We start from the raw sequence: 12577 nt of genomic DNA, 5'->3' as shown, positions 1-12577 counted from the left end.
TGTTCCACCTTTATGTTTCACTACTATGCACTACCAAAATGCTGCCTGGGGCCAACAGACTACCAGCACGACTGATTAAACCAACTACTGGAAAAATCCCCAGGAAGCTAGTCAAAACAGCATTTCCAGCACTGAAACACGAGCTGTATTAGTTCCTAGAACCAACTCTTGGGTTTGGTTGTTTTAAATTACACGTTCATACATACGCACAGCAGCACATGACGGTGAGATGACAGCACAATGGGTGTCTCTTACAGCATGGCAGAGCTGGAGGCTTTAAAGCGCTGTACACAGGTAAGGCACGTGTTACTGGCTGTGCTCTACTGACATGCAGATATTTGCTGGAGGACACATTGCAATGACAGTGGCACCAGTATGTATAAATGACCCCAGAGCGACCACATAATTAGGAAACCTAGACTTTCTTTCTAAGCTTTCTGTTCTTCAAAATTTTCTCTGACTAAAGGATTCATTTGTGAATATGATGAATGGCTCATGAAATGGCTCGTATAGCAGGACGCTTACAATAAAATGGGTTTGGAGCAGACAAGGCAGCATTATTATTCCCCTGCCTGCCTGGCTTCTTGCCAGCCTCCTGCTGCCTTCTATCTCCCATCACAGGAGGCTGGAAAAATTCCCCCAGAATTGATTAACATGAGAGAGATCCTGTGAAAAACGGAGGTGGTATGAAGGAGGGAGGTGATGGCTGAAGGGAGAAATCAGGCTTGCAAGGACTGACACAAGCAGTTAAGCACCTGGAGAAGTGGGAGAGCAATGACAGTCACTGCAACAGGGAGCAAGAAGGAAATCCCAGGCAACTTCTTCTCTCTCTACGGGTGCTCCAGCCCTCCCACAAAAATGCTGCTTCTATATGAGAAAATTCAAGAGTGGCAAGGAGAGAGACACATGGGCATGCTCCCAAATAATTCCCAGGCACAGTTCAGGAGTGAGGATGGTCCAGAGACCATTCCCACCAGGTCACACAGCCACCATGGTTTGGAGGCTGAGGCTTTATGAGCAGACAGTCAGATAACACCACGTCAGCTGGCCTCTGTGTCCAGGAAGGTCCCCAGCCACATTTAGTTTACTGCAGCTGAAGCATCTTGGGAAACTAAGGTTTTCTTCTGGTTTTTTATACTACATTTTACACTGCATTTATACTGCCGCTCGCCACATTAATAGGGATCTGGAAAGATAAGAAGACTTCTTAAAAATTAAACTGGAAAAATTCTTAAGGAAAATCTTAAACCTGATTTTTAAAAAATTTTCTGTGAGGGTCAGGTTTTTTACAGCCCAAGTATTTGAAGGTCTGGACTTGTCAGATAGCCTATAGGAGATCCTTTTCATCTGTTTTCTCTGTGATATTGTTTTCCTAGGATAATTTGGCGATGTTGCAACATCTTCTTTCTCAACTGGTATCCTCATTTGCTCCATATTCTGCCAAAATCATGTTCCTGTTGAAGCCCGCAGTGTGACTGGCAGGTATCAGCAGTGGCCAAATTTATTCCCTGACTCTAGACACAGCAAGAAAAGGCCAGGGGTCACCATGCACCTACTCAGTTTGTTTCTGCTAAATGTCAAGTGTTGAAGCGGTCTGGGAGGAAAGATGTTAAACATGTAGCTACTAAATTACAGTGCCGAGAGTATAGTTTGCTTTTTCTACATGAAGTTGGACTTGGCCAAACTCTCAGCTTGCATCAAAAAGAGAGCTCACCCTTGCATTTGGAAGGCTATGAACTTTTAGACTAAGGATTTATGAACTATTTTCTTTCAGTGAGTAGCATTTGCATTTAATGACATTAAGAAAGGCTTTTTTATTTACATAGGCTGCTTGAGACTTGTTTGGTTTGTGTTTTCTAGAAAATTTAATCCAGTCAGATGATAACTGAATTAACTACATAGCAACACTTCAATTTTATTATGCCCTCTATTTCAGTTTTCACTTTACTTCTCATTGCTGTTTACATTTTATTTAACCCATATGTGTTTTTGCAATTTGTGATCTAAAAGATACAATCTACGCAGTGCATTTCATTGCTTCCAAATTCTTAACAGATTCTTTAAGAATATCTATTGTGTCTCATTTGGCAGACAAATAATACCTGCTTGACCATCTGTATTTGTATACAGTTATTCCACCCAAGTACACAAGACTTCCTTTCTCACCATTTAGAATGAGAAATATTTGTACTGTTGAATAGATTACTTTTTATTTTGTGGCCTGATGTCCATGACCCGGATTTGAGTTATAAGCCTGTTGTGTCAGGGCTCATTATCCACTGATTGCATAAGCTATTGTTACCAGGATAAATTTAGAATTCATCTGAAAATCTCAACTAATCATTTGACCAGCTCTACAAATAACGTCGGCCAACATCTACTGTCTCTAAGTTCATGTATATTTACGTTTGCTACCAGAGTATCTTCTGAGGTTCAGCTCCCTCTATTTGTTTTATGATCAGAAATATCTCATTTCAGATTCAAATTACTTTGTATAGTTAGCTCACTAACCCAAGTGTGTTGGCATGTCTTTTAAAGACTAGCATATTCTAAATATGTGCATAGACAATAAAGTAGTAAGATCTTAAATAATTACTATTTATATCCTTCTGTTGTTTTCTCAAAAAACAGTATTTTATACATAGATATTGTTTTCAAGATGATTAAACTGACTCCTAAAATGTTTTTCCTAAAATGTTTTTGTTTTTTCGAGCCCAATAATGCTTCAGGACAATTTCCATCTGGTAGTAATAGTCCTGTTTATTCTGGAACATCTTGGTTTATATTATGTCTGTGTCACAAAATCTATTGAAATCATGCAAAACACGAATCTCTCTGCCAAAGTCAATAAAATTACTACTTGTTGAAGAAAACAGTAAACAACAGAACTTCATAATGATGTCATTAACACACCCTTTGTCAACAGTTGGGAAATCTGGAACCTTCAAGAAAAATAAAGAAGAAAAAAAAAAAGTAATGCATTCAGCTCAGTTGTAGAATTAATTATACATAAACTTCTAATGAGATTTGGTTAGAAATGCAAACAATTTTTATAGCTGCACAGCAGCGTAGCAGCATTAGCTCAGCATGTAGAGCGGATGCTGCATTTTATCCATCCATCAGATAAATGGACACATTTTAAAGTTTCTTTAATTCTCAGGCTCAGAATGCTACAACAAGCCCTTTGAAACTTGAAACTGGTATATAGCTCTGAGTTGATCTTGAGCCTAATTCAGGATGGTGCAGTATATCTGGGAGTTCCCAAGGGATTTCATCCTACCCTGCATTTTCTGCTAGGAGCCAAATTCGCCTGCTCTTTGTGTTCAGAAAACTCCTAGGGTGTTGTTCTGAAAGGGAATTATCTTCCGTTTTGTTGCAGTGGGACACCTGATGTCTTTTGTGCAGGACATCTCTTTTTGGGGGGTCTTTTATAATTTAGCCTTTGCTTAAGGAGAAATCCCTAAGGTAGCTGAGAAAATGGTATTTCCCACCCTCCAGCTGCTTGTTCCTGTCCCCAAACTACCTCTTGTCTTATGCCAGAACAAGTTTTTTTGCATCCATTTGGTACAAAAAATAACCTATTTTTCATCCTGATCTGTTCAAATGTGTGACAGTATAAACTGCTGCAGAGAACAGTGCAGCCATGGATGGAGTATGTTTGTTTAACTGGCAGCGCCAACCAAGCAGCACATAAAGCACTAGAAAACACAGCAGTGGGCTGAAGTACTGATGGACAGATATTGCCTGAAAGTGGCATGATACGACCAAAACTGAACTTACTGGGTTAATTCTCAGAGATTGCTGTCAGAAAATGAAAGGGGTGTGTGTGTTGATTTCTAGACTCATCAAAAAGTAAATTAATGATAGCACTACAGAGGTGTGCTTTACCATAAGATACAGATCACATGTAGTAGTAAATGCTAGGCTTCAGTGAGACTAATGTATATTAAGGGACGCTACTGATGCCCACACCAAGCTTAACTGGTCTGGCTGAAGCAGAGAATATGTTCTACCTCCTTTTCTCCATGCTTTCCACTTTAAATCAGCATCTGTGGCATTCTTAATGTCCCCCCTTCATCCAAGAAATTCTGTTGGGTTTCACAGATGACAAACATAAATTAATAATAACTTATTATATTAATAATAACCGCCTTATCCTGAAAATGGGCAATTTCCATAGCGTGCACTATCACAACATGCCACTAGATGGTGCAACAGGATTCTGTCTGCACAGTTCTGCAGGCTCCCCCCCCCCCCCTCCCCCCAGCACTCCCAGGTAAAGTCCTTCCAGTAACCAACTAAATTAATTCTGGCTGAAGATTCATAAGTCTACAGTGTAATTTAGAATTTTTATTCCAAGTGCATACATCATATTCTTTGTTCTTTACAGTTAATTGTTACGTTCCAGAACTCTGTCTTCAGCGATGACTTTCCAAGGTGTATTTACAGAACAAGGCACGTATCAGCATACTGTACAGGGTAGGTCCCACAGTTACCTAGTTAACACCTACAAAGTGATGAGCTATGAAAATTAAGCCACAGGATTCGTTTGTAGACTGTGATCCCCCGTGGAAATCACACTGCATGGGAGGCAAGAGCAGCTATGAGAAACTTCTGCTCTGAAGCATCCTCCAGAGGAGCTACCACCTCTCTGGAAAGGGCTGCACTCCCTCTTGCCCTTTGGAAACATACACAGAAATGCGGGGGGTAGGGGACATGACTGCCTGCCTCCAGTGGCTTCCACGGGGATGAAGGAGAATAACAAGAACTTTTACACATGCAGCAGTCGAAAATTAAAATTTAAGGCAGCAAGGGTACTAATAAGTAACGTAATAGTTCAGAAGTAACTAAGCTGCTATGAGTAAATGAAATAAAGGCAGTGTAAAATGCCCAGAATTTATTTTAAAAATTTTGATACAGTGTCTCAAAAGATCTAACTTGTATTAACCACAGAACTTAAAACCTGCTTGGATATGATAAATGAATGGCACAAGCAGTAAAAAATGTCTCAAGGACTTTTAGCAAAAGACAACATTAAACAGTGATTTCCAGTCTTGGAGAAAAGGCAAAGGGGTGCCACAGAAATCAGGGAAAAGGAACAATATAACTTAGCATTGTCATTAGAGAGCCAAAAGAGAAATAAATGGAATAATATATATACTAATAGGTCTAAAGAGGAAAGATGTTTTAAATCTTTTGCAAATAATTTTTATGCAAAATTTGCATATTTATTTGCAAATAAAATTATGCAAAGATACTAGAAAACAGACAGCTAACAAAATGGACAGAAAAATGCAGCCTATTACATCACAAGAAACTACCTGTAGACAGCTATTTGGCAGGTGAGTTTAATTTAATTGAGAAGGAAGAAAAGCACTTTCCCCACCTGGAGTTTCCAAAGTTACGGCAGACTCACTGAATAGACTGTATTGTGGGCAGAGCGGTCCTGTGCAATAGTGTCTCCCCTGCCAGATAAGTATTAACTTAATCATCCACTCTTGCTTTATCTATAAACACAGAGCTCAGGACTTCCCTGGACTAATCCTTGTTTGGACTGTGTAGGGGATTAGGATGGGAAAAGAACATCATGAATCATCAAGTTTTTTTCCACTGCTGTCACAAGCAACAATATCACAACTGCTCTGAACTCCCCCTTAAAACAACCTCCAGTGCTTGCGTTCTGTTGGAAGACATTTCCAGAATCTCATACTTACACTTTATGTTCAGCAAAAATTATGTTCTTTGATTATATGCAGTGATTCCTGTAGTAAAACTGTCTTTTAGTATGAATCTCTGCCTTCCCTGCATCTATTCCTTGGTGTACTTCAAGCCAGCAGTAATACCTTCAGTTACCCCTCATTTTGCTAAGCTAAACCACCCAAGTTCTTTCAGTCTGAGAAAATGAGCTCTCCGTGACCCTTAATCATCCAGGTAGTTTGAATTAATCTTCTGCATTAGTAAATGAGACTGCTGCACAATGCTCCAGAAGAAGCTCACTCGCTCCTTGCACAGGGGCACTAGTGCTTTGCTGTCTCTGTTGAAGACATGCCTCCCCAGGGCAGCCGGCAATCCCACTGGTCCCTCCCACAGCCTCCTCAGACACCATGAGACCAGCTATATAAACCTCACAGTTTTGTCCTCCTTTTTATTTTCCAAAGAATGGGACTCAGAATACTGAGAATTTTTTTTTTTTCACTGATCATACTGATTTTCAGTTTAAGACCTATCTGTTACCTAGTTTCTAATTAAATCAGTATTTCACATGAGTTTTATATCCTTCTAGATTCATCAAGTACCAGGTCAAATATCTGGTATGCTACAGTGGCAACTATTAACTGCATCAGCCCAGTCTTTTGTTCATCACTGCTTAAGCACAGGCTTTAACATAGACTAATCAGCAAAAACTAACTCCCAAATGACCATGTAATTTAATTCTCTATCAAGAGGGTTCTGCATCAGTCACCCCATCTTTTTTCTTAGGAATAGTGATAAATGGGTAGGCCTACATTGCCATAACATCAGACACCTGGATCTTCACCGGTGTTTAAAAGATGACCAGCAATCATTGTTCATATTAAGAGAGCTCCTTTATCAGCCCTGTCCAAACTGGGGTTGCTGGGTACTGACAACTGATATAAAAGCTTTAGCAGATGTGACTCAACACTCCCCTGAGCCCTGCTGGAGTGGAAAGGATTTATTAAACAATTAGCATATTAATGCTTTCCTGCTTTTTCCCAAATACAGAATACAGTATTGGCCATTTCTGCCTTTTTTTTTTTTTTTAGTTGATTTCCATAATTTCTGCCTATTCACTTTGGTACGATCTCTTTTCTTCCTCCTGTGTTTCAAAAATGCGTTGCTGTTGTCTGCAAGACTGTAGACCATATACTGGTCCCTTGGTCCATTTGCTTTCTTATCTTTGTAAGATAGGCTTTACTGTAATAGGCTGCCTTCTAATTTGTATTCATTATTACCAATTTCTCCTTTCTCCCATTTGTTATATAATTTTTATACTTCTGTCATTTTCTGTCTAAGCCAAACTGATTTTCCAAGCCAAATAACTCTTTCTGTAGTGGGCTTTTTCAGTGCTCTTAAACAGTATACAGTCTACCTGCTTAAATTCTTCCTTGCAGATATTTGATTCAGAATTGGTTAGAGCTTATGAAATTAGCCCTGTAGAAGTACTATCTATATTTAAAGTGTTTGATATCACTTTGGAATGCAATCCACTAGCAAAAATGTTCCAAAATACTTTTAACCCCAGTGGAGAGATAAGTTATATGGAATGAAAAATTAAGAGCCTTTTCCAATTTTGAATTAATGAGCCCACAGCTAGAACATTGTATATAGTTCAGAGTACATCCATACCAGACATCTGACACCTGAAAAGACTTGGGGGAGAAAAAAAATATCAATCAGGGCTGAGAGCATTTTTGAAGAGTGCTTTAAATAACGAAATGCTTTTAACTGACAAGTGGAAAAGGAGAGGAATCAAACAAGTGCCTAGATGTATTTCTAGGGAGATACATTGTTTGTAGGGTTTAAGTAGAAGATGGGGAAGAAGAAAGAGAAAAAAAAATACTGAGATATATTGGATGAGGGGGCAGGGAGTTGCTCGGTTCATTTAGACTGAACCAAGACTTTATATGCCACTTATATATGGAACAGTTTTTCTTGGGCATGGAGGATGATGAGCAAATAGATATTCCATCTCTTATCTTGGTCTGTCCCTTTTTTTTTATTCCTATTTTGCCCTTTAAAAGCATTGGTTATTCAGGCAGCTAAGCTAATCAAGGTGGCTTGAACCCTCAGCACTGCTTGTCTGGATCGGGGGGGGGGGGGGGGGGTGAGATTCATGTACTATATTGAGAGTAGGGAGCATAGATAGTCTCCCATAGGGTACGTTTTCCTGGATTGGACATTGCTCATTTAATTCTATGACAGACCCTTACAAGATCGCACCCTTCAGTGCACTCTGCACCAGGTGTGCTTTGTACCCACAAATGCATATTCTTGGAGATTTCCAATAGACAGGCCAACTAGTCGTCGTTTCTAATTAATTAGTTACTAATCTGTAAGTTGATCTTAACAGCAAGCTCATACATTAATAACTATCTTAGTATCGATGCTAGCAAGCTTACAGTTACATCAGATTTAAAAGCTGTTTACAGATACTGGAATTAATAGAATCAGTAATAATAATTCATTGTATTTTGAAGTACCAATGATGTCATTTTTATGTAATAAAGGAGCCTATTCTATTCATTTTAAGAGTTTATATAACCTTCAAGGACAGGCACATCAACATTTGACAACTGGGGATTGACCATATTTTGTGTGCGCAGTCCATGGTATGCTCACAAGCACAAACGAGAACAAAGCAGAAGACACCAGCCAGGGAAGAGGCAGCTGCCAGGCTGGGCAGCAGCTGTATTTGTAACGTAGCAGTGAAAGGAAAGAGCCATCCTTTCCACAGCTTTAAATTTGGACTACCTCCAGGAGCCCATAGCAGCAGGCAGATCTCAGCACCTCTCTTGCTTGTTGTACAGAAAGCTAGGGTTAAAAATCCTCCTTGAACGGGGAGGCAAACTGTGTGAGAACACCAGACCCTGCTGCCAATGTTTTGCAGCAGTGCAGCCCCAGGCCAGTTGAAAGACTGACACTTTGCTATCGTTCTCACATGTATTCTCCAACCGGGAAGCTTCCTCATGTATTCCCACCCTTGGCTGGCCTCTCACGACTTATTTACTGTAGTAACATCTGTCACAGACCAAACTCAGACAAGGTTGCCCCCAGCCTCCATATCCCTGACCAGTCCTTCCTTATCTGTCAGTATCAAGTCCATAGAGCACCTCACCTTGTCAACTCTTCCATCACCTGTGTGAGTGAGCTATCATCACTGCACTCCAGAAACCTCCTGGATTGCTTGTACCCTGCTGTGTTGCCCTTCCAGCAGGTGCTTAAAGTTCCTCTTGAGGACCAGGGCCACCTTCTGGTTACCTGAAGGTCTCCTCTACTTCTTCCTGATCAGGTAGCTTATAGTGGACAGCCACCGTAGCATCACGCATGTTGTTCTGCCCTCTAATCCTAGCCCATAAAGTCTCAGCTGGCTCATCGTCCATCCTAAGGCAGAGCTCCATGCATTCCTTCTGCTCTCTCACATAAAGGGCACCTCACCATCCTGGTTTGTCCTTCTTAAGGAGCCAGTATCCATCCATGGCAGCACTCCAGTCACATGAGCTATCCCACACTGCCTCCATGACCAAATGAGATCGTAGCCCTGCAACTGCACACAGACTTCCAATTCCTCCTGTTTGTTCCCATGCTGAGTGTATTACTATATAGACACTTTAGACAGGCACTCTCTCATACTGACTTCCCAGAAAAGGTATGAGAGCTTCCCCCATAATGCTGTTCTGTAGGCACTTCCTTATACGCATACATATGCTTGGGGGGAAGCTTCTGCCCTGTTTTCTTGTTTTCAAAGTCTTTCCTTGAAATCATGTCATCCCGCGCCCTTTGCTTACCAAACCAGTCCACCACTTCTACACTTAATGTGGATCATCATCTCTTCCCCTGATGCCCAATCACTCCCTCCTAGTTTAAAGCCCTCCTCAGCAGATTGGCCAGCGTGTTGGAAAAGATGCTTTTGCCCTACTTGGTCAGGTGGATCCCATCTTTTCTTAACAGTCCTGAGTCCTCAGAGAGGGTTCCATGGTCATAAAAGCGGAATCCTCTTTGTCAACACCAGCTGTGCAAACAACTGTTGACCTGCAGGATCTTTTCACTCCTCCTCAAGCCCTTCTTCCTCCCTGGGAAAATTGAGGAGAAAACCACCCGGGCCCCAAGATGTTGATCACCACCCCAGACCAATGTAGTAGTCGTGTTTGAAATGCTCCAGGTCTCCCCTGGCAGTATGGTTGGTGCCCATGTGGAAGAGCAGCAGTGATTAACAGTTTGAAGCTTGTCTCTCCACAACATCCTGGATCCAAGTCCCTGGTGAGCAGCAAACCTCCCTAGACAGCAGCCCAGGTCAGCAGGTAGGGGTCTCCATCCCACGCAGGAGGAAGTTTCCCTCTACTGTCAGTCACCTCCTCCTTGTGGTGCTCCTGTGTAGCTCAGGCTCAGCTGGCACGGAGGATTCACTGGCAAAAGCTCCCAATCCCTTGTCTGCTACCAGGGTACTGACTCTGTTCTGTAGCTGTAGATCTGCTGCTACAGATCCTCCGAAGCATGCTGTCCTCTGCCTGCTACCTGCTGTCCCTCCTGCGAGGCTTGGCCACAAGGACACATAGCCCTAACACTGCAGCAATCATGGCCTTCGCTGTGGCAGCACCTTCTAGCTTCAGCCAATGGAAGGAAGGAAGGGAGGAAGGGAGGAAGGACGTCACTGCTGCTTTACTCCACAAAATGGCTGAAGCTGTTCCTTCCTGTGACAGTTATTGCGACATTTCCCCGGCCCACAGACAAGGTCCTCCATGGCAGTGGCACCCACCTCGCACAGCAGGGATCCCACCTCACGCAGCAGGGATCTCCCCTCCCACTGGGGCCGGCCTCCCCTGGCCTCTGATTTGGGGCTGAAGAGCCCCAGTGTGAGGTAACAGGGGGTGGGGCCAGTTGTGGTGTGAGGTAACAGGGAGCGGCAGGGGTGTGGCAGGGAGGAGCACAGGGGCTGGCCCTATAGGGAGGTGCCTGTGCAGGGCTACAGGTGTGGACAGGTGGTGGTGTGGGTTCCTGCTGGTTGCTCTGGTGTCTCCCAGGATGGCTGGCTTGAGGGTGGACTTTGGCTTGCTCTTGGAGCCTCTGGGCTTTATTAAGGTCCTCGAGTGGGTGAGTGGGGCTGGGGAGGTACAGGGGGAAGCCTCATTTTCCTTGTGGGGCTGTTTCTTCTCCTTTCCTAGGCCTGGCTTTGCTCCTGTGTCTTAGCTGGGTAGGCCTGAAGAGGTGTATGCTAATGGGTTGCCTGTTCCCTGCTTCATGTTGCTGGTGGTGGATGTTCAACACAAGGCTGCTCTTCAGCCAAGCCCTCTGACTGGGAGGAAAGAAAACAGTTCTGCAGATACATAAAATCTATGTGTTAATTACAAGTTTGCCATAGTAACTTGTGCTGCTGTGTGTTGTGTGGCCTAATTATTGGGTGTTTAGGGCTTTGCTAGTGAACAAAGGGAAAATGAGCTACTTAAAGAGTCAAGCTGATGCGCAATACTCTGAGTGTGTACCTTCTAGCTACTCTAATCTACAGTTGTGGATGTCTGAGACTCCTAAAAATACTTCCCTTACTAACTGCAAGAAGTACTGTGCTGGCTCTTAGCATTAAAAAAGGAAAAAACCAAAACAAACCAACCTTTTACTGTAGAGCTAAGAAAAATATAAACAAAAAGAACTTTTAAATGGGCTTTTGTTAGTGAAGTTGCTCATGTTTTTGGATTATAGAAACTCAACATTTTCATTACCTCTTGACATCGCTTTATACTTTACCATTGCTAGTTTTGTTCCTATTTCTTGCCTTCGTTAGCTGTTTCAGCTAAATGTTGAGTTTTTCCTTTGAGCTCTAGTGGCATGTAGTAATATGTCTATGTATCAATTCCTACAGATTTTTTCCATCTTTGCTTTTGCCACATGTGGAGGCTTTCAAGGTGAAACTACCCTTCTAGTTTCCTGCAAAGGTGTGGTAAACAAAACAGTTACAGCTGTTTTTGCTTATCCATTCAGGTGAGTATTAGCTCTTAAGTTGTTTTTCATACACTAATTACTTATTATTCACTCTTTTCCCCATCTGTCTCCCTATGCATATGTACTTACTGTATATATCTGAATGAACATGTAAAACCTCTGGCTTGCTCTGTAGTAGCAATAAATTAGTTGTAATTGTTCAAAGCATTGTGTTTGTCAGTGCCCTATAGAAAGAAGTAGAAGAAAATGGCAATAGGCTGTATTACTGCTTTGTATCACTTTACCTTAAGCTCTATTCTAGCAGTGCGTGAATGCTACAGAAGGTAATTAATAAGCAAAACAATACGATTAATTTTAACAGCCTATTTCTTCATCAATTTGTAGTTGCTTTGGAGGCCTGGGTAAGATTATTTTGGATGTGCCATTATCGTATTTTTGTTTAAAGACTGAATGGAAAATACTTACTTTTCAGTTTATTCCAATTATATATTGGTGAGGGTGTTGGGTACGTATAAACTAAATACTCCACTGTCATTGTAGTGCTCTTGTAGAGACAAGTTCCTTTCCTGGAGCACGAGGAGGAAGGCTTCCTCTTTATTGTCACAGCTTCACAGTTACAACAAATGTAGAGTCGGTGTTCCATATGTGTTCAATAAGCATAGGTGTAAGTATAGAAATGGATTCAGAAGCCAGCTTGTTAAAACTACTACAGAAGTATAGAATTTGGTTACAAAACCCGGCATTGTAACAGCACTTGGAGGGGAGAGTGGGAATCTGAAATGATTCTGTGCTGGTCACTGCTAGTCACGCAGGTTTTATTGAATTTCCTGTGCTTGCATTTTCTTGTAGCTGTAATGTAACCAGGTGCCTTTTAAGTCTTGATCCCTTCATTTAACTGCCAGTC

General features: G+C 41.8%; 1 protein-coding gene across 2 annotated transcripts in view; it reads left to right on the top strand.

Annotated features, from left to right (window-relative positions):
* The first annotated feature begins 1563 nt into the window (after positions 1-1563).
* SYPL1 (synaptophysin like 1) overlaps positions 1564-12577 on the top strand; it is a 55923-nt gene continuing 44909 nt past the window's right edge. For both annotated transcript variants that reach the window (XM_076328577.1, XM_076328582.1), the window contains exons 1-2: positions 1564-1773; positions 11594-11712. In XM_076328577.1, coding sequence (XP_076184692.1) covers positions 1756-1773; positions 11594-11712 — 137 coding nt within the window. In that variant the 5' untranslated portion in view covers positions 1564-1755. The remainder of the gene's footprint in view (positions 1774-11593; positions 11713-12577) is intronic.

Source organism: Aptenodytes patagonicus, chromosome 1 (genome assembly GCF_965638725.1).
Source record: "Aptenodytes patagonicus chromosome 1, bAptPat1.pri.cur, whole genome shotgun sequence".
In the NCBI taxonomy this organism is placed as follows: Eukaryota; Metazoa; Chordata; class Aves; order Sphenisciformes; family Spheniscidae; genus Aptenodytes; species Aptenodytes patagonicus.
Note: the sequence above shows the minus strand (reverse complement) of the source record. Positions and strands in the feature narration are given on the sequence as shown.